The sequence below is a fragment of the Schistocerca gregaria genome, chromosome 11, assembly GCF_023897955.1.
Source record: "Schistocerca gregaria isolate iqSchGreg1 chromosome 11, iqSchGreg1.2, whole genome shotgun sequence".
NCBI lineage: Eukaryota > Metazoa > Arthropoda > Insecta > Orthoptera > Acrididae > Schistocerca > Schistocerca gregaria.
Genome location: NC_064930.1, coordinates 141,241,039 through 141,263,105, shown reverse-complemented (window position 1 = coordinate 141,263,105; position 22,067 = coordinate 141,241,039). Strand labels below are relative to the sequence as shown.

Here is a 22,067-nt window from a genome sequence, read left to right as displayed (position 1 = left end):
CATTAAAATATATCAATTATTACACTTTACCCCTCCCATTTTTACACCAGAAAACTTAAGCGAATCAAAAATAGATCGTATAGTGTAATAATTTGAACACGTGTGTGGTACACCTGCAACACCCTGCCGGTCTGGCAGCCGTGGTGTGTGGCGGAGGGTGGTATCGACGAGCCGGCGCACACCAGGGGCTGTACACAGTATAGCTTTCTCTTTCTCGGTTACGGTACACGGGCCGGCTGAGACGGCGTAAATGTCAAGGATAGCAGCACGTTGGCTCACACAGCGGCCGACCTGTCTCTCCTGCCCCTCCAGCAGCCGGCGGCCTTCCAGTGCTACCTGCTGCCTGGAGCCCGCTCCAGACGGCTCCAGGAACCGGCAGCTAGCTCTATATAGCAATTAGGCCCCGGCGGACCGCTGATCGTGCGGTAGCCAAGTTCACGGGCTCGACACGCGACTTCGTCTCGCACGTCGCCTTTTAAAAAACTCCTTCCGGTGTAACGCTGGCGTGTGAGTTCACGCTGAGCGGCAGAAAGTCACGGAAATGCACACACAGTATGTGGTATAAATAGCGGGTCGCTCTTTAAAATCACACCCAAATCGACGAGACACGCATTCCGCAAGGCGTCGGAATCTTTCTAACACATCTCCACCAATTAACAGTTACTCACACCAAGCTATACGCCCACACAGTCATACACGCACGAACACACTCTATCTCTACATCTACATTTATACTCCGCAAGCCACCTAACGGTGTGTTTGTGATCTCCTCGGGAGTTACAAGTAGGGGGAAGCAATATATTCGATTCCTCATCCAGAAACGGACCCTCTCGAAACCTGGCCAGGAAGCTACACCGCGACGCAGAGCGCCTCTCTTGCAGAGTCTGCCACTCTAGTTTGCTAAACATCTCCGTAACGCTATCACGCTTACCAAATAACCCTGAGACGAAACGCGCCGCTCTTCTTTGGATCTTCTCTATCTCCTCCGTCAACCCGACCTGGTACGGATCCCACACTGATGAGCAATACTCGAGTATAGGTCGAACGAGTGTTTTGCAAGCCACCTCCTTTGTTGATGGACTACATTCTCTAAGGACTCTCCCAATGAATCTCAACCTGGTACCCGCCTTACCGATAATTAATTTTATACGATCATTCCACTTCGAATCGTTCCGCAGGCATACTCCCAGATATTTTACAGAAGCAACTGCTACGAGTGTTTGTTGCGCTATCATACAGGGTGTTTCAAAAATGACCGGTATATTTGAAACGGCAATAAAAACTAAACGAACAGCGATATAAATACACCGTTTGTTGCTATATGCTTGGGACAACAGTACATTTTCAGGCAGACAAACTTTCGAAATTACAGTAGTTACAATTGTCAACAACAGATGGCGCTGCGGTCTGGGAAACTCTGTAGTACGATATTTTCCACATATCCACCATGCGTAGCAATAATATGGCGTAGTCTCTGAATGAAATTACCTGAAACCTTTGACAACGTGTCTGGCGGAATGGCTTCACATGCAGATGAGATGTACTGCTTCAGCTGTTCAATTGTTTCTGGATTCTGGCGGTACACCTGGTCTTTCAAGTGTCCCTACAGAAAGAAGTCACAGGGGTTCATGTGTGGCGAATAGGGAGGCCAATCCACGCCGCCTCCTGTATGTTTCGGATAGCCCAAAGCAATCACACGATCATCGAAATATTCATTCAGGAAATTAAAGACGTCGGCCGTGCGGTGTGGCCTGACACCATCTTGCATAAACCACGAGGTGTTCGCAGTGTCGTCTAAGGCAGTTTGTACCGCCACAAATTCACGAAGAATGTCCAGATAGCGTGATGCAGTAATCGTTTCGGATCTGAAAAATGGGCCAACGATTCCTTTGGAAGAAATGGCGGGCCAGAACAGTACTTTTTGAGGATGCAGGGACGATGGGACTGCAACATGGGGCTTTTCGGTTCCCCATATGCGCCAGTTCTGTTTACTGACGAAGCCGTCCAGGTAAAAATAAGCTTCGTCAGTAAACCAAATGCTGGCCACATGCGTATCGCCGTCATCAATCCTGTGCACTATATCGTTAGCGAATGTCTCTCGTGCAGCAATGGTAGCGGCGCTGAGGGGTTGCCGCGTTTGAATTTTGTATGGATAGAGGTGTAAACTCTGGCGCATGAGACGATACGTGGACGTCGGCGTCATTTGGACCGCAGCTGCAACATGGCGAACGGAAACCTGAGGCCGCTGTGGGATCACCTGCTGCACTAGCTGCGCGTTGCCCTCTGTGGTTGCCGTACGCGGTCGCCCCACCTTTCCACCACGTTCATCCGTCACGTTCCCAGTCTGTTGAAATTTTTGAAACAGATGCTTTATTGTATCGCTTTTCGGTCCTTTGGTTACATTAAACCTCCGTTGAAAACTTTGTCTCGTTGCAACAACACTGTGTTCTAGGCGGTGGAATTCCAACAGCAGAAAAATCCTCTGTTCTAAGGAATAAACCATGTTGTCCACAGCACACCTGCACGTTGTGAACAGCACGCGCTTACAGCGGAAAGACGACGTACAGAATGGCGCACCCACAGACTGCGTTGTCTTCTATATGTTTCACATGACTTGCAGCGTCATCTGTTGTTGAAAATTGTAACTACTGTAATTTCGAAAGTTTGTCCGCCTGAAAATGTACTGTTGTCCCAAGCATATTGCAACAAACGGTGTATTTCTATCGCTGCTCGTTTAGTTTTTATTGCCGTTTCAAATATACCGGTCATTTTTGAAACACCCTGTATAATCACACAGTAAAGGATCCTTCTTTCTGTGTATTAGCAATACGTAATACGTTACGTTTGTCTATGTTAGGGTCTCTCTCTCTCTCTCTCTCTCTCTCTCTCTCTCTCTCTCGCTCTCTCTTGCACACACACACACATCTTCCACCACCCCACCCCCTCACTCTGATCTCTTCTCTCTCTCTCTCTCTCTCTCTCTCTCTCTCTCTCTCTCTCTCTCTCTCTCTCTCTCTCTCTGCCTCTCTGTCTCTCTCTCTCTCTCTGCCGGACGGTGTGGCCGAACGGTTCTATGCGCTTCAGTCTTTAACCTCGCGACCGGTACGGTCGCAGGTTCGTATCCTGCCTCGGCCATGGATGTGTGTGATATCCTTAGGTTAGTTAGGTTTAGGTAGTTCTAACTTGTAAAGGACTGATGACTTCAGAAGTGAAGTCCCATACTGCTCAGAGCCATTTGAACCGTTTTGAAAGTTATTTTGAAGTCCTCATGGTCGCTGGAAATTTATTTTGAATCCCAAATGGCTCTGAGCAGTATGGGACATAAATTCTGAGGTCATCAGTCGCCTCCGGACTGTAGCGCCTGACCTGTTTCCGCCAGTGCTATGAAGACAGTACGCGATGACACGAGGTGTTTTTACGGCTGCAGACTTTTGTTGGACACCCACACAGGGTGATCAGACACATAGGAAGATGATGTTTTTGTGACGCACAAGCGTGCCAGACGCCAGCAGTGCAGCCTGATTTCGGCCCCCGCAGGCTGTTGCTGGTGCTGTCGGCGGCGGCGCTGTCGTCGGCGGCGCCCGACTCGCCGGCGGACGAGTACGAGTACGAGGACGAGGAGGAGGCGGCGCCGGCGCCGCCCCCGCCGCCGGCCAGGGGCGGCTCGCGGCTCAACGCGCTGCTGGGCTCCAGGGGCGCCGCCGGGGGCCGGCCCGCCTCCCCGCTGGCCAGGGGCGCCAAGCCCGCCGCCCCCGCCAAGGCCGCCGAGCCCGCGCCGCCCCCGCCGCCCCCGCAGCCGGAGCCGGTAAGTCGCGCATGCCACCTCACCACACAGCCTCACCTAGGACTGCACCTGCCGGCTTCCCGTGGCTGCCACTGGATCGTGCGGTCCCGGTTTCGATTCCGAGGATTCTCTCCGCCCGGGGACTGGCTCTTTGTGTCGTCGTCGGCATCGTTTGTCAAGGGGCGGGATTGGAACTGGAAAATCGGGAAATTGTACGGCCGCCGATGACCTCGATGTTGAGTGCCCCACAAACTAACATCGAGATAATGTTGCTTATAATCCGTCTTGATTGCAAACTTTTTTATTCATATGACCGGTTTCGGTTCATTCAGAACCATCTTCAGATCTGATATTACAGTTACAGCAGTAACCCGTGCAAATCCAGCAACTTTCACATGCTGCGTGACGCAGATCTGAAGATGATTCTGAATGAACCGAAACCGGTCATATAAATAAAAAAATTTGCAATCAAGACGGATTATAAGTAACATTATAAAATCACTGATTGCTGTTATCCCATAAGACATTATATGATACGCGAATTGGGATGGAAGTCATTAAAGCAAAGACGTCCTTCGTCGCGGCGAGATCTATTTACGAAATTTCAGTCGCCAACTTTTTCTTCCGAATGCGAAAATATTTTGTCGAGCCCAGCCTACATAGGTAGGGATGATCATCAAAATGAAATACGAGAAATCAGAGCTCGAACAGAAAGGTTTAGGTGTTCTTTTGTCCCGCGCGCTGTTCGGGAGTGGAATAGTAGAGAGATAGTATGATTGTGGTTCGATGAACCCTCTGCCAAGCACTTAAATGTGAATTGCAGAGTAGTCATGTAGATGTAGATGTCTCTTTTTGCAAAATAATATCGCAATCGTGCCCTCCCGCTTAGCCGAGCGGTCCAACGCACGGCTTTGCGGAGCAGGAAGGAGCACCTGGTCCCCGGCACGAATCCGCCCGGCGGAGGTCCGGTGAGGCGGCCTGTCTCTGGATGGTTTTTAGGCGGTTTTCCGTCTGCCTTGGCGAATGCGGGCTGGTTCCCCTTATTCCGCCTCAGTTACCCTATATCGGCGATTGCTGCGCAAACAAGTTCTCCACGTACGCGTACACCACCATTACTCTACCACACAAACATAGGAGGGAACCGCACAATAGCCCTGGGGTCGGTGTGGGGCGACGGAGGGGTGAAGTGGACCGCGGTAGTCTTCGTGGGGTTGTGGACCACTGCGCCTGCAGCGGGGACGGAGCCTTTGTATCGTTTCTAGGTCCCCGGTCAACATACAATACAGTACAATACATACAACATAGTGATTATCGTCATCATCTCACCTTTCTGCTTCCGTACCTGTATGATCACGTGGAGGATCAGAGCTCAGTTGCCGATACTGCCAGGGATTTTCCATGATGGGAGAACGGAAACCGGATGCACAGAACGTGGTGATGCCAACTGAGAAGCTGCTCGAGCGATAAGTTGCAGCTACGAGGTCTGCCAATGCGACAACGGCCGGGAGACGTCGCATGCTGACCCCAGACGCCTCCTTGCTGTAGCCAGATGACGTCACTGGTAAAGAACAACACGGCGGTCGGTCGATCACTATTGGCTCTCCTGGTACCAGAAACGAGAAGCTCCTATAGGATCTGAACGTGAGTGCCCAGCCATCGTTCTCCTGAGGCAGTATGCCGCCATTCTAAAGAGAAAAAACACCCCAAAAAATCGTCATTGAAGGTAAGAAGATATCCGAGTGCTGTCGAATGTAACAGTATTTGTACCATATTAACGAATTCGTTGGTAGCTTATGGCGAAGAGTAGCTGGATTGTGATCATGGACTCGCTAGTCTGATTCTCGCTACCACCGTGCTTTTTTTTATTTTTCGAAACTCCATATCACCCGACGAGGTGGCGCAGTGGTTAGCACATTGGACTCACACTTGGGTGGACGACGGTTCAAACCCCCGATTTAGGTTTCCCGTGATTTCCCTAAATCACTTCAGGTAAATGCCACGATGGTTCCTTCTTCCTTTCCCATCCTTCCTCAATCTGATGTATGTGACCAATGACCTCGCTCTTTGGTCCCCTCACCCAAATCAACCAACCAAAACTCCATACCTACTGAAAACTGGAAATGTTAATTAACAATTATGAAATAATAATGTTTCAAATAAAAAATAATATATTTTTGTCTTTCTATTGGTCATATGGAAATAACTTAAAAATTGATACAAAGCAAGAAGCCTCCTCTTTAAATGAGAAAATATGTACATAAATAACAAATGTACTGTTCAATTTATCGCAACTTTTATTTTCATTTATACTCGATCTTTCTCATTTTTGTGCCAAATTTCCATTTTTTGTAAATGTTCCCATTTTAGTGCAAATAATAGTAAGCAGAGATAAAAATTTAATTTTTTATTAAATTTATCATTCTGTATTTCTTAACTAACATATGCATCTGTCAATAAGTTGGGCGGCTTCAATCATGCAAGTGGTCCTGGGTTGATTCAGAAAGTATCATTTCTTCTGATGTGGCATCCAAGCCACTACCATGCTATCCAGTAACGATCTCATCTGGTTCAATATCCGACAGAGAAGGCTGAGTGATTCCAACCACCACGCCTAACTTGGTTGAACCTCAGCCGCAGTAGGATGGGTGAACGGAGGTGCAGTAACGCTTCCAAAACGTTGAGACTCCATTTATCTACTAAATGCCACTGCAGAGTGCAGGAGCAAACAACAGAACACACTTTCATTTTATCCATACTGGATGAGAGGTCGTGGTTGTGAATGTCAATGTTAAAAAACATATCGGCTCAAGCACTTGTTTATAGTGTAAAACATTAAGATTGACGCGTTTCGGAAGTCAAGCTTCCATCATCAGAGTAATAAAAAGTAAAAGAACCTGTTAAAACTCGCTACAATGGAACATGCACCAGGCACATTTTTTTCATTTTATTATCAGTTTTATTGTGCCTGGTGCATGTTCCATTTTAGCGAGTTTTAACAGGTTCTTTTACTTTTTATTACTCTGATGATGGAAGCTTGACTTCCGAAACACGTAAGACTTAGTGTTTTACACTACAAAAACAAGTGCTTGAGCCGATATAATTTTTAATATTAACAGAACACACACTTAAGAGGTGTCCACTTTAAGCATATAATGGTGACTACTGTATGCCAAGTGACTTAAAGCACTTTGCACTGCACTGGATGTCAAATTTGGAGATTACACACTTTTGAATATATATATATACAGGGTTGTCCGTCATTTCATAGTAACTGGGCCAAATGTCTCACGAAATAAGCATCAAACGAAAAAAACTACAAAGAACGAAACTCGTCTAACTTGAAGGGGAAACCAGATGGCGCTATGGTTGGCCCGCTAGATGGCGCTGCCATAGGTCAAACGGATATCAACTGCTTTTTAAAAAAATAGGAACCTCCATTTTTTTATTACCTATTCGTGTAGTACGTAAAGAAACATGAATGTTTTAGTTGGACCACTTTTTTCGCTTTGTGATAAATGGCGCTGTAATAGTCACAAACATATACAGGGTGTTACAAAAAGGTAAGGCCAAACTCTCAGGAAACATTCCTCACACACAAATAAAGAAAAGATGTTATCTGGACTTGTGTCCGGAAACGCTTAATTTCCATGTTAGAGCTCATTTTAGTTTCGAATTAGAGCTCATTTTAGTTTCGTTCTTCCACCTACGCTCAATGGAGCACATTATCATGATTTCATAGGGATACTCTTCCTGTGCTGCTAGAACATGTGCCTTTACAAGTACGACGCAACATGTGGTTCATGCACGATGGAGCTCCTGCACATTTCAGTCCAAGTGTTCGTACGTTTCTCAACAACAGATTCGGTGACCGACGGGTTGGTAGAGGCGGACCAATTCCGTAGCCTCCACGCTCTCCTGACCTCAACCTTCTCGACTTTCATTTATGGGGGCATTTGAAAGCTGTCGTCTACGCAACCCCGGTACCAAATGTAGAGACTCTTCGTGCTCTTATTGTGGACGGCTGTGATACAATACGCCATTCTTCAGGGCTGCATCAGCGCATCAGGGATTCCGTGCGACGGAGGGTGGATGCATGTATCCTCGCTAACGGAGGACTTTTGAACATTTCCTGTAACAAAGTGTTTGAAGTCACGCTGGTACGTTCTGTTTCTGTGTGTTTCCATTCCATGATTAATGCGATTTGAAGAGAAGCAATACAATGAGCTCTAACATGGAAAGTAAGCGTTTCCGGACACATGTCCACATAACATATTTTCTTTCTTTGCGTGTGAGGAATTTTTCCTGAAAGTTTGGCTAGAGAGAGAGAGAGAGAGAGAGAGAGAGAGAGAGTCAAATGGTAATGTCCAAATTTGGCATCTAGTGCAGAGTGCTGTAAGTCACTTGATGTAGACTCGGCAGAGCAGTCATTTTTGACCAGACAAGCAATCTTAATGCCCTCTACGCACACCCTGAACACTGCTTTTGTTGTCTAAGAAGAACCGACAGCTGAAAACAGTTTTTTGATGTGTTTAATCGAAATATCGGAAGAAAAGCTATGCAAGGTGTCATGTCAAGTGATAGTGAATGCAATGAGATCAGTGCTAGGACGCTGAGAAACCCTTCCCTTGCCCAGCTGACATCCCACTGTGTTGTAATTTCGTGTTCCCACACCAAGCACTGACATCCCACATCTTTCTGTGGGTAACATCCTTTCAGACCCTTCGAATCCTATCGAATACGAAAGTTACAATTCCTCTTTTCCTAGGCCACCTCCTGTCGCACTTTTTTGCATCTACCAGTTTTCTCCCGCATGGACGTCCTGCATCCTTCATCCACATAAGAGCCTCACTAGCTCTTCCTACACACCAATGCCTGACCACAGTCACTGGAAATCCCTATCATATCCTGCATGTAAGTAATAAAATGTTCATTATCTCACCACCATCTTATCTTAAACATCATGTATTGTACCGTCTTTAATACTTTTATTACATATGCTGTTCTGCAACAACAACAATTTGTATTAAATTTTTTCTTGTTGAAACTGTATTTTCTCTCTCTCTCTCTCTCTCTCTCTCTCTCTCTCTCTCTCTCTCCCTCTCTCTCTCTCTCTCTCTCTCTCTCTCTCTCTATATATATATATATATATATATATATATATATATATATATATATTACTGGGCATTAAAATTGCTACACAAAGAAGAAATGCAGATGATAAACGGGTATTCATTGGACAAATATATTATACTAGAACTGACATGTGATTAGATTTTCACGCAGTTTCGGTGAAAGGATCCTGAGAAACCATTACCCAGAACAACCACCACTAGCCGTAACAACGGCCTCGATACGCCTGGGCATTGAGTCAAACAGATCTCGAATGGAGTGTACAGGTACAGCTGCCCGTGCAGCTTCAACACGATACCACAGTTCATCAAGAGTAGTGACTGGCGTATCGTATGGGACCTGCAACATGCGGTCGTGCATTATCCTGCTGAAATGTAGGGTTTGGCAGGGATCGAATGAAGGGTAGAGCGACGGGTCGTAACACATCTGAAATGTAACGTCCACTGTTCAAAGTGGCGTCAATGCGAACAAGAGGTGAGCGAGACGTGTAACCAATGGCACACCATACCATCACGCCGGGTGATACGCCAGTATGCGATGACGAATACACGCTTCCTATGTGCGTTAACCTCGATGTCGCAAAATACGGATGCGACTATCGTGATGATGTAAACAGAGCCTGGATTCATCCGAAAAAATGACGTTCTGCCATTCGTGCACCCAGGTTCGTCGTCGAGTACACCATCGCAGGCGCTCCTGTCTGTGATGCAGCGTCAAGGGTAACCGCAGCCACGGTCTCCGAGCTGATAGTCCGTGCTGCTGCAAACGTCGTCGAACTGTTCGTGCAGGTGGTTGTTGTCTTGCAACGTCCCCATCTGCTGGCTCAGGGATCGAGACGTGGCTGCACGATCCGTTACAGCCGTGCGGATAAGATGCCTGTCATCTCGACTGCTAGTGATACGAGGCCATTGGGATCCAGCATGGCGTTCCGTATTACCCTCCTGAACCCACCGATTCTATATTCTGCTAACAGTCACTGGATCTCGACCGACGCGAGCAGCAATGTCGCGATAGCATAAATCGCAATCGCGATAGGCTACGATTCTACCTTTATCAAAGTCGGAGACGCGATGGTACGCATTTTTCATCCTTGCACGAGTCATCAAAACAACGTTTCACCAGGCAACGCCGGTCAACTGCTGTTTGTATATGGGAAATCTGTTGTAAACTTTCCTCATGTCAGCACGTTTTAGGTGTAGCCACCGACGCCATCCTTGTGTGAATGCTCTGAAAAGCTAATGATTTGCATATCACAGCATCTTCTTCCTGCCAGTTAAATTTCGCGTCTGTAGCACGTCATCTTCGTGCTGTAGCAATTTTAATGGCCAGTAGTGTGATTCCTGTTTGATTTTCTAAAAGTATTCCAGTGTCTCCCTTGTATGCCGCAAGCGACTGGTCCAGTGTGGCATCACCCTGGGACCAGTTCTGGAGTGCCTCGGACCTCCACTGGAGGGAGGGTGTGACGTGACGTGGCGTGTGTTGCAGGCGGAGGCTGAGGAGGGCAGCGAGGAGGAGGGCGCGGAGGAGGACCAGCAGGCGGCCACGACCACCACGGAGCCCCCCAAGAAGGGCCTGGTGCGAGGCGGCGTGCGGCCCTTCCGCAGCAACGACGACCTGCTGGCGGCGCTCAAGCGCAGGAGGCAGCAGCAGGTAAGCAGCAGCTGCAACAGGGGGCTGGGGGCGGGGGTCCTCGGGAAATTCTCTCGGGTTGTCAGCTGAGTCGTGTTGCCGAAACGTTTCGACAAGTTTCCTGCTCGTCATCTTCAGGCGGATTGTAAGGCTCGTGTGCAGTATGTTACTCTGTAGCTGCTGGGATGTAGGGCCCTCTGGCGAAAGGCCCAACAGCTAGGCCACTCACGAGCCTCCAGGAAGACATCGTGATCGGTGGTGGGGGGCGTGGACCGTGGCATTGAGGGGAGTCTGGACCTCCGTGCCAGTATAAAGGGTGTCCCAAAAAGAATGATATACCACAGCTGAGGGCAGGTGGGGGGCAACCTGGACAGATGACGGGGAAGGAGAGGAAAAAGAAAGTGGGGGAGGGGGAAGAGGATCTGATGGAGGATGAGGACCCAGAAGAGGGGGGGGGGGTGCTTTGCAGACACGACAGGGAGTGCGGAACTCCGAGGAGGGGAATACGAAAGGACTCCGGAGGGGGGGATGCAGATAGAGGGTTGGTGGGGAGAAAACAAGATGGAAGGGGGGGAAGAGGGAGCCCGGGGAAAGGACAGAGGAAAGCAGGGGGGTGATAGATATAATTGGCACGGTCTAGCGATTCAGAAAAAATTCGCTAGATGTTGCTACGAGCGCAGTTTCCTCAATGTCAACGTGCCGGTGCCGACATACACAATATACTGGGTGTCGCAAAAAGAATGTCCCGATTTTGACTTGTAATAATATTGAGACAAATGTCAATAGGTAACTGAAACAGCGCTAGATCTAATCTTTTTTCTCCCTTTACTGAGATTCGATTCTCCTGAAGGGCGACACGGCGGCAGATGGGGGCAGGGGGAGGACCCAGGCCAATGAGGAGGAAAAAAGAGGGGAGGAATGGAAAAGGAAAAAAGGGAGAGCTGGGGGAGGAAGAGGACATAGAAAAAGGGGGGCAGAGCGGACGTGAGAAGGAGTGCGGAAGGGAGTGGAGGGGAAAGCAAAAGGACTTGGGGGAGAGAAGGGAGTCAAAGGGAGGACAGGTGAGGAAGAACAGGATGGAAGTGGAGCCGAGGAAAAGGACAGAGGAATGGAGCGGGTGAGGATCAGAGTTGATAGGAGGGCATAATCCAGGAGGAGGGGTTGGTGGATAGTGAAGGCGTCACGGCAGGTGGGGGTTGGAGAGAAGAGGAACAACCAGGGGATGAGAGGGACGAAGATGGCGGGAGGTGTAGAGGATACGGACATCTTCAAGCGAAAGGAGCAGATGGGGGAAAGGAATCAGGTCATAGAGGATCCGCATGGAGGATGGGAGGCGTATACAGAAGGCGAGGCAGAGTGCATGGCGCTCGAGGATCTGGAGGGACTTATAGAATTTGGGGGTGGGGGGGGGTGCGGATATCCAGGCAGGACTGGCATAACAGAGAATGGGACGGATTACGGATTTGTAGGTGTTCGGGTTCAAACCCCAACGCCAGGGTGCAAAACGATGTCCTGTGTGTGCCAACATACCATACGCGGTGCGTGCTCCGCCCATCACGATTTCTCCCCCCAGAACACTGCCGGCAACGATGTATCGCACTCAGGGACGGTATTCGAATACTCGGACTGGCTGCACCGAATGACATTCTGTTTCCACGCAGGATAGTACAGTATTCCACGTCCTGCTAAGGGGAAACCCATCGTCTCTGTTAATTAAATTATCCACCAAAGCTAATTTCAATCGTCTCTTTACAGACACTGTTCCAAAAACCGGAAGTGTTGCCAGGTATCACAGTTTCGTCAAATTTCACACCGTGTCCCTAATTTAAGCAGTGTTCTGCTACCGCCGATTTTCCAACTGATGTAGCCGCGTATGACAGCGGTGTTCCACACACCTGTCACGAACTGTGCGAATCGAACGGCCGATGTGAGCCTTGCCACATTGACACAGAATTTTCTATACAACGTGTTTCCTAAGCCCCAAATCATCTTTCACCGAGCCGAGCAGTTCCCTAATCTTAGACGGTGGCTGGAACACGCTCTTGCCGACCGGTGCGGCCGTGCGGTTCTACGCGCTTCAGTCTGGAACCACGCGAGCGCTACGGTCGCAGGTTCGAATCCTACCTCGGGCATGGATGTGTGAGATGTCCTTAGGTTAGTTAGGTTTAAGTAGTTCTAAGTTCTAGGGGACTGATGACCTCAGAAGTTAAGTCCCATAGTGCTCAGAGCCATTTGAACCATTTGAACACGCTCTTAATGTTAAAATTCCTTAAATCTTAAACGATGTACATAAGAAAGAGAGGCCACCGATATATGATCCTCTTCCAATGATGGTCCAATCTCGATAGCCTGACGAATCTGCTTCTCAGAGTCTCCATTTTACTTAAAAACAGCCATCAAATACGTGGTTCTCTGGTTAATCTGCCCGTGCCGGAAATGGCATATCGTCTGTGTACCAGAGTCCCAAGGACGCCACTGTGTTGGTTGGCGGATGGCTGCTCTTAGAGTGCAGGTACCGATCTGCGTGCATTGGCTTTCGGTGAACACTATCTCCCGAAGTACTATCTGCTTTTTAATAAACCATGACGTCTAAAAATGGAAGCATCCCATCACTTTGAACCTCTATGGTCACTCGTACTCCAGATCTTCTAGTCCGGCTCTTCTAGTGTGACTGAGGCTAGACAGCGCTCGCTTTTCTTCTCTTCGTGTAGCGGCTGCTCATGATGTGATGACATCCCAGTCAGTCTGCTGTTGGCTGACGTCGTCTCACAGCACTCTCTGAAGCATCGTTCTTGATCTTCGTGCTGGTGCTTGATGTTACACTGGAACACTACAGCTGCCCATCCAATTTTATTAATAACCATTTTGCAAATTCCGCGTCCGGCCATCCTGATTTAAGTTTTCTGTGATTTCCCTCAATCGCTCCAGGCAAATGCCGGGATGGTTCCTTTCAAAGGCCACGGCCGACTTCCTTCCCTGCCCTTCCCTAATCCGATGACGCTGATGACTTCGCTGTCTGGTCTCCTTCCCCAAAACAACCAAGGAGCCAACCATCTCGTGCCTCAGCAGTAGCCTTGCCAGCGACCCGCACGGTCTAACACACTGCTTCCCCAGCGGGAAGGCGTGCCGCTCCCTGGCACAAATCCGCCTGGTTGATTAGTGTCGAGATCCAGTGTGCCGGCCAGCTTCTGGGTGGTTTTTGAGATGGTTTTCCACCTTCCTCGGCTGATGCGGGATGGTTCCCCTTATTCCAACTCAGTTACACTGTGTTGTCGATCGCTGCGTAAACACTGTCTCCACGTACGTCTACACCATAATTACTCTACCACGCAAACATTTGTGGTTACACTCGTCTGGTATGAGACGTTCCCAGGGGATCTCAAGTTGATTCCGTATTTCTAGATTTCCGGAAAGCTTTTGACGCCGTTCCTCACAAGCGACTTCTAATCAAGCTGCGGGCCTATGGGGTATCGTCTCAGCTGTACGACTGGATTCGTGATTTCCTGTCATCAAGGTCGCAGTTCGTAACAATAGAGAGCAAATCGTCGAGTCAAACTGAAGTGATATCAGGTGTTCCCCAGGGAAGCGTCCTGGGACCTCTGCTGTTCCTGGTCTATATAAATGACCTGGGTGACAATCTGAGCAGTTCTCTTAGTCTGTTCGCAGATGATGCTGTAATTTACCGTCTAGTAAGGTCATCCGAAGACCAGTATCAGTTGCAAAGCGATTTAGAAAAGATTGCCGTAAGGTGTGGCAGGTAGACGCTAAATAACGAATAGTGTGAGGTGATGCACACGAGTTCGAAAAGAAATCCGTTGGAATTCGATTGCTCGGTAAATAGTACAATTCTCAAGACTGTCAATTCAACTAAGTACCTGGGTGTTAAAATTACGAACAACTTCAGTTGGAAAGACCACATAGATAATATTGTGGGGAAGGCAAGCCAAAGGTTGCGTTTCATTGGCAGGACACTTAGAAGATGCAACAAGTCCACTAAAGGGCCAGCTTACACTACACTCGTTCGTCCTCCGTTAGAATATTGCTGCGCGGTGTGGATCCTTACCAGGTGGGATTGACGGAGGACATGGAATGGGTGCAAAAAAGGGCAGCTCGTTTTGTATTATCACGTTATAGGGGAGAGAGTGTTGCAGGTATGATACGCGAGTTGGGACGGAAGTCATTAAAGCAAAGACGTTTTTCGTCACGGCGAGATCTATTTACGAAATTTCAGTCACCAACTTTCTCTTCAGAATGCGAAAATATTTTGTTGAGCCCAACCTACACAGGTAGGAATGATCATCAAAATAAAATAAGAGAAATCAGAGCTCGAACAGAAAGGTTTAGGTGTTCGTTTCTCCCGCTCGCTGTTCGGGAGTGGAATAGTAGAGAGATAGTATGATTGTGGTTCGATGAACCCTCTGCCAAGCACTTAGATGTGAATTGCAGAGTAATCATGTACACTCCTGGAAATGGAAAAAAGAACACATTGACACCGGTGTGTCAGACCCACCATACTTGCTCCGGACACTGCGAGAGGGCTGTACAAGCAATGATCACACGCACGGCACAGCGGACACACCAGGAACCGCGGTGTTGGCCGTCGTATGGCGCTATCTGCGCAGCATTTATGCACCGCCGCCGTCAGTGTCAGCCAGTTTGCCGTGGCATACGGAGCTCCATCGCAGTCTTTAACACTGGTAGCATGCCGTGACAGCGTGGACGTGGACCGTATGTGCAGTTGACGGACTTTGAGCGAGGGCGTATAGTGGGCGTGCGGGAGGCCGGGTGGACGTACCGCCGAATTGCTCAACACGTGGGGCGTGAGATCTCCACAGTACATCGATGTTGTCGCCAGTGGTCGGCGGAAGGTGCACGTGCCCGTCGACCTGGGACCGGACCGCAGCGACGCACGGATGCACGCCAAGACCGTAGGATCCTACGCACTGCCGTAGGGGACCGCACAGCCACTTCCCAGCAAATTAGGGACACTGTCGCTCCTGCGGTATCGGCGAGGACCATTCGCAACCGTCTCCATGAAGCTGGGCTACAGTCCTGCACACCGTTAGGCCATCTTCCGCTCACGCCCAAACATCGTGCAGCCCGCCTCCAGTGGTGTCGCGACAGGCGTGAATGGAGGGACGAATGGAGACGTGTCGTCTTCAGCGATGAGAGTCGCTTCTGCCTTGGTGCCAATGATGGTCGTATGCGTGTTTGGCGCCGTGCAGGTGAGCGCCACAATCAGGACTGCATACGACCGAGGCACACAGGGCCAACACCCGGCATCATAGTGTGGGGAGCGATCTCCTACACTGGCCGTACACCTCTGGTGATCGTCGAGGGGACACTGAATAGTGCACGGTACATCCAAACCGTCATCGAACCCATCATTCTACCATTCCTAGACCGGCAAGGGAACTTGCTGTTCCAACAGGGCAATGGACGTCCGCATGTATCCCGTGCCAGCCAACGTGCTCTAGAAGGTCTAAGTCAACTACCCTGGCCAGCAAGATCTCCGGATCTGTTCCCCATTGAGCATGTATGGGACTGGGTGAAGCGTCGTCTCACGCGGTCTGCACGTCCAGCACCAACGCTGGTGCAACTGAGGCGCCAGGTGGAAATGGCATGGCAAGCCGTTCCACAGGACTACATCCAGCATCTCTACGATCGTCTCCGTGGGAGAATAGCAGCCTGCATTGCTGCGAAAGGTGGATATACACTGTACTAGTGCCGACATTGTGCATGCTCTGTTGCCTGTGTCTATGTGCCTGTGGTTCTGTCAGTGTGATCATGTGATGTACCTGACCCCAGGAATGTGTCACTAAAGTTTCCCCTTGCTGGGACAATGAATTCAGGGTGTTCTTATTTCAATTTCCAGGAGTGTAGATGTAGATGGAGGGGGCATTCCACTGGGGGCGAAACCGCACAGTAACCCTGGGTTCGGTGTGGGGCGGCGGTGGGGTGGGTGGACTGCTGTGGGCTGTTGTGCGGGTGTGAACCACTGAGGGCTACAGTGGGACGAAGCCTCTCTGTCGTTTCTAGGTCCCCAGTTCAACTCTCTGACACACACAGATTACTAGACTGCAGAGTGGAGCCCTTGAGAACCCTCGTCGCGGTGCCCGCAGGTGTCCTCTGGTGGCCACCACGGCGGGGCGTCCGGTCGCAGCACGTCCACCACCACGGAGGCGTCGGCGGAGGTGACGGCCAGCAAGAGCCGCAGCGCGCAGGCGTCCGGCGGCGGCAGCCGGCGGGGGCGGTTCAACGGGGGCGGGGCGCGCGCCGCCGCCGGCTCCAGCAGCGACGCCGCCGTCGTGCAGCCGCCGCCCTCCGCCCCCGGGGGCGGCAGGAGCCGCTTCTCCGGCCGGCGCGGCGTCGCCGACCTGGACGCCTCCGAGCAGCAGGCGGACGAGCAGCCCGCCCCCGCCAGGTCCGGCAAGTCGTTCCGCGGCCGCCGCCAGTGAGAGCCGGCCCGCCGCTCGCCCACGCCCACGACGGTATTTATTTCTGCTCCCAAAGACAGCCGACCCACTACCCGCTGCCCTCCAGCGACCCGGAGCCCCCGGCGCGCGGAGGACCTCTCGCCTCCGCCACCACCTCACAGCGACCGCGGAGTGACGCACCCAGATCCGCAGCAGTGCCAGCACCCCTCTCGAGGGTAGTTCCCCAAACCGCCGCTAGGCAGCGCTAGGAAGTCACCACCAATATTCGCCCATTACCACAGACAGCTTTGAATGCCAACCCCAGTTGGTAGTCCTTAAAGTGCCCTTAGGATAACACTAAACAGTCTCTTCTAAGTCGAAAGTCGAGCCAGCTTGCAAGAAGCCGCCACATTTGTACTTCCCCAACACACCACCAGACCTCGCCAGGAAGACGTCGACATTACTCGTCCCACAGTGGACCCACCATCAGTTCCTCATCCTCCCTCCTTCCTGCAGCCTCCCTGCCTCCTCGCCATTCTTAACTTGTATATACTTCTCCAAAATCCTAGTAGACAGACCTAAATAGGTACCAGACGTCCTCTACACTCAAGGATAAAAACCAACCCAATGTGCCTCCTCAAAGTCACGCTAGGACGGCACTAAAGCCATTCCCCCAAGCCTAGCCATCTCGCAACATGTATCCACTCGCCACTGCGTCACTCCTGTGTTAACAGTTCCCAAAAACACCGAAAATCCACTCTAAAAATCCACTGCCCGCAAGCCAAAATCGACCAACTTCGACAACCCATCCCCCTTGCCATTAAAAATCTTTGATGTCCTCAGTTCTAAACTGCAGCAGATGGCTCTGAAAACACATCAGACAGTTCCTAAACCCAAGCATAAATATCCACCCCCATCACACTATATCTCCTTCTAGTTGGTAGTACCTCAACAGATCGCTACAAAAACAAAGCCACCCATTCCCAAATAATTCCAGTAGACACACACTACCACACTTGTAGCTTACCAAAGTACCAATAGGCTCCCTAAAAAGCATCACGAAAACTCAACTATTCCTTTGCAAATGCTTTCCTCCGCTGTTCGTAGTTCTTTGTTCTTCAGAGTCCACTAGGGAGATAACAGCATTTGCCGTGAACTAATGAAACAGAGCAATCCATCAAAACTAATTTCCTTAACACTGCAACTAGATCTCCAAGACGGCACTATTTTGCTCTGTTTGTATGTCACAATCTTCACATGCTGTATCACTACTATGATCCACTCACTTTCACTACACGCCACATGGATCAACAAAACCTCAGCAGGTTCTGCTAGGAAAACAATATTCTCTTTTCACGAGTGAAGTACAACCAACTTTCATTAAATATTCCCTTCACACTGAATGAGATCTCATTGCACTAGGAAGACGCCAGAGTTGTCCCTTTCCAACGTGTTCTGAACAGCCATTCCTTACCACTGCAGCACTTCTGACCAAAATTGCACTAACAGGTACCCCTAGGAAGACATTAGCATTTTTATCTTTACTTTCAACAGCTATCCCCTCATTTCTGTTACCATCTGCCTGTCTCTTTCTCAAAATGTCAGTACATGATGCCAAGATCTATTCAATGTACAGATCCACCTTCACTGGGGAAGAAACAATGGGGATTCATCCAAAAACACCATAACTGACAAGTAGACATTGGACACTTCTCATAGACATCCTATATCTCAAATAGCCATCAGAGGAGGGTAACCAAAATTGACTCTGAGGATGAAATATATCTAATTCACTTGTCTGCCTTCTTTTAGTCTTGCATTGCAACTTCAGGAGCCTTAGTCTGATCCTTGCTACAGCAGATCTCTGCCTCAATCATAGCTGGATGATCATCTATTCAGAAAACCTTATGATGCCCAAATATTTCTGGTGCCAAAAAGATCACATCTTAAAGACTCTACCAACATACTTGCTGTATATTCTTAGCTACACTAGCTCAGCAATGAGGTGAGATTCACACTCGTGATGAGGGGACATATTTCCCAACCCTGGCTATACGTTCTGTGAACCTACCAAAAAGTTCCCGCCTTCCATTCGGGATGTCAAAGGGTATTTTTGCGGTGTCTTGGTGAATTTCTAGTAGAGTAAGAATACAATAAAAATTTCCATTTAGCAATGTGTCATTTGAGTGTGATGGTGTTGACGACAATTGCTGGCACCTGGTGAAATGACGGTGACTCCATTTTTGTGAACACCAAAGTTGTTGCTGCTGTGCATTCTCCCCCCCTCCCCCCCCCCCTCAGAGTTCTGGGTACGTCACTGTGTGCAGAGACTGAACGCCACCGAGCAACCCTTCTCCAGGGCAGTTCGCGGGAGTACGCGCTAGTGCCGAACGACGGATCCACCTGGACTGGGCTCCACTCTCGGAAAAGTGCAATACAACCACAAACAGCAGCAGATCCTACTGCAATGGACAGTACGAACTCTCTCATATCTACCAGTACAATAAACTTTCATCATTAACTGGATGGCAGGAAATGAATCTTATGTGTATAGTTAGTTGCAAATAAGGCTGACGGCACGTTACGGCCACCTCGGAACGGTCACTTGCCACTTAAACTTACAGTCATGTTCGAGTTTGTTCTGTAATTCCACTACAGCCTGTTCTGTCAATAAAGTAACTTGTATAAACCTCTGAAAAAGTTTGCCTTTCCCCTACAGCGTCACTTCTCCTACACCACACATTCCCATCCTCACTCTTTTTTTATTTTCAGGTGGAAACTTCAGGCTGATGGATACAAAGTGAAGTCCTAAATGTGGGGCTATTACCACTGAGAACAGCTTATCTAGATGAAATGTAGGTACGTTGTACTTCATAAGACGTGAAGGAGTCAGATGGCTGTTGGTCTCATTTGTTCTTATATTCTCCCCTCAGCTGCAGCTTTGATTCTTGTCCAGTCCCCAAGGCAACAAGCACAACATGAGGCCCAAAGTGTGGGACTAATACCACAGGGTACCATTTATCTGAAAGAAAAATATTCCGTCTAGGAATTCTGTGATTCCCAGTTGGTCCTTAAATACCCCTTTGAACTGCACTTTTCTGGCTGGGCCAATATCGAAGTCGGTAGGCATAACATGAGGCCCAAGATGTTGGTCTACTGCCACAAGATACCAAACTTCACTCAGTTTACACTCACCGACAAAAAGAAAGTTAAGTGTGTAGAAGAAGATGAAGTGAAATGTAATGTCACAGGCCAGACGGAGTGGCCGAGTGGTTCTAGGAGCTACAGTCTCGAACTGCGCGACTGCTATGGTTGCAGGTTCGAATTCTGCCTCGGGCATGGATGTGTGTGATGTCCTTAGGTTAGTTAGGTTTAAGTAGTTCTAAGTTCTAAGGGACTGGTGACCTCAGCAGTTAAGTCCCATAGTGCTCAGAGCCATTTGAACCAACACACACAGACATAACACTGGACAACTGATCATCCCATCCCACCACCCAGAAACATGCAGTATTTACGTCCACGCTACACAGAGTACACTCTCTTGATCTGGAAGCAAACACCCTCAAGAATGAGATAGATACAATAAAGAGCACTGCCATTAAGAAACGGTTACACAGCCAAAACAATTGACAATTTAGACTGACAAATACACAAAAGGAAGACAACGAATCGGAACACTACGAAAGAAGAGAAAATATTCGCCAGTATTCCATACCTGGGCCCCATATCGCAAAAAATAGCTAACCTTTTCACAATAACAAATGTAACAGTTTCACTCTCAACTAATAATAAATTAGGAACCTTACTCATCGATAACATAAAATCAAATACGCAAACATGCAACAACAGTGGAGTGTACAAAGTATCATGCCCCAGTTGCCCTGCCTACTATGTAGGGATAAAAGGCAGAAACTTCAAAACCCGTTTTCGAGAACATGTAAGTGCTTTCAGGCTGAACCACTTTGAAAAATCAGCCACTGCACAACATATGTTGAAAACGAAACACGTCATCAACAATTTAGAAAACAATTTGGTAGTATTACATAACAAAGCCAATGGTAAGACCCTAAATCTGTTAGAACAACTGGAGATATACCTCCACAAAATCGAAAAACTAGAATCGATGTTAGATGAACAAACAGATTTCGCAAACCACAGCTTTTTCAGTAATTTTAAAGATCTGTTCTCACGTTATTTCCTGCATATGTCAATTGTTTAATAATTATATCATTAGCAGTATGAAAAATGCATCTTTGACCATACCATTCACAAAAACATTTGAGAAGTGTTTACAAACATGTGTTTGCGAATGTGCGTCTTGAATGAAGTGATATGCTTGAAAACGATGGAGGAAAAAACTTATGCTGTTACTAAAACGTTAAAAACGCTTTTCTTGGATTATTTGGTAAGTTTACACTATTCGTCTTTTCCATTATTTCGCACATATTTTCCGCGTGTGACGTACGAAATTCGTAACCTAACATCAAACCCATTTGTGACAGGAACATGCATTTCATCTCATTCAAGAGAACAAATAAAGCAGACGAATTACACCTGAAGATGGACCCACCGGGTCCGAAATGCATCGTGCAGTGAATAAAACACGAAAACTTGTAGCTGAAGGCATTTTTTTAAAATTCATACCGCGAGTGTATGGAGTACAGACACGTTTGAAGCGGCAAAATACGGTTAAAATTAAATATCTGGCAATAAGTATTCTAATTACAGAATTTTAAAAAACTTACCAGCGAAAATATGTTTTAGGAGAAAGTTACACTTCGAGATTAATATGGAGTTGTCAGGAAATATCAAACAGGATGATAAAAATTCAGATAGTTATTTAAATTTGCGAAAAAACATGTTTTATCTTCACAGAATAGAATTATGAGATTTCTGTTTGACTGAATTTTCACAAATGCAGGACTCACAGGTCCCTTGAACCGTATACGGACTCACAGGTCCCTTGAACCGTATACTTCAGCTAAGATGGATTTGTAACGTTTCTAACATGTCACGCAAATGTAAACAGCTGTACAGATCTGTATTTGCTGCACATTCTGCTGTTTAACAATTAACAAGCCTCAGTGTGTAGGTACTACGTATGTGAA

General features: G+C 48.3%; 1 protein-coding gene across 1 annotated transcript in view; it reads left to right on the top strand.

Annotated features, from left to right (window-relative positions):
* Nucleotides 1-19,659, top strand: part of LOC126295253 (translation initiation factor IF-2) — a 134,554-nt gene extending 114,895 nt beyond the window's left edge. Inside the window, exons 2-4 of the mRNA XM_049987654.1 lie at nt 3,538-3,805; nt 10,400-10,564; nt 16,666-19,659. Coding sequence (XP_049843611.1) covers nt 3,538-3,805; nt 10,400-10,564; nt 16,666-17,001 — 769 coding nt within the window. The 3' untranslated portion in view covers nt 17,002-19,659. The remainder of the gene's footprint in view (nt 1-3,537; nt 3,806-10,399; nt 10,565-16,665) is intronic.
* The last annotated feature ends 2,408 nt before the right edge of the window (nt 19,660-22,067 follow it).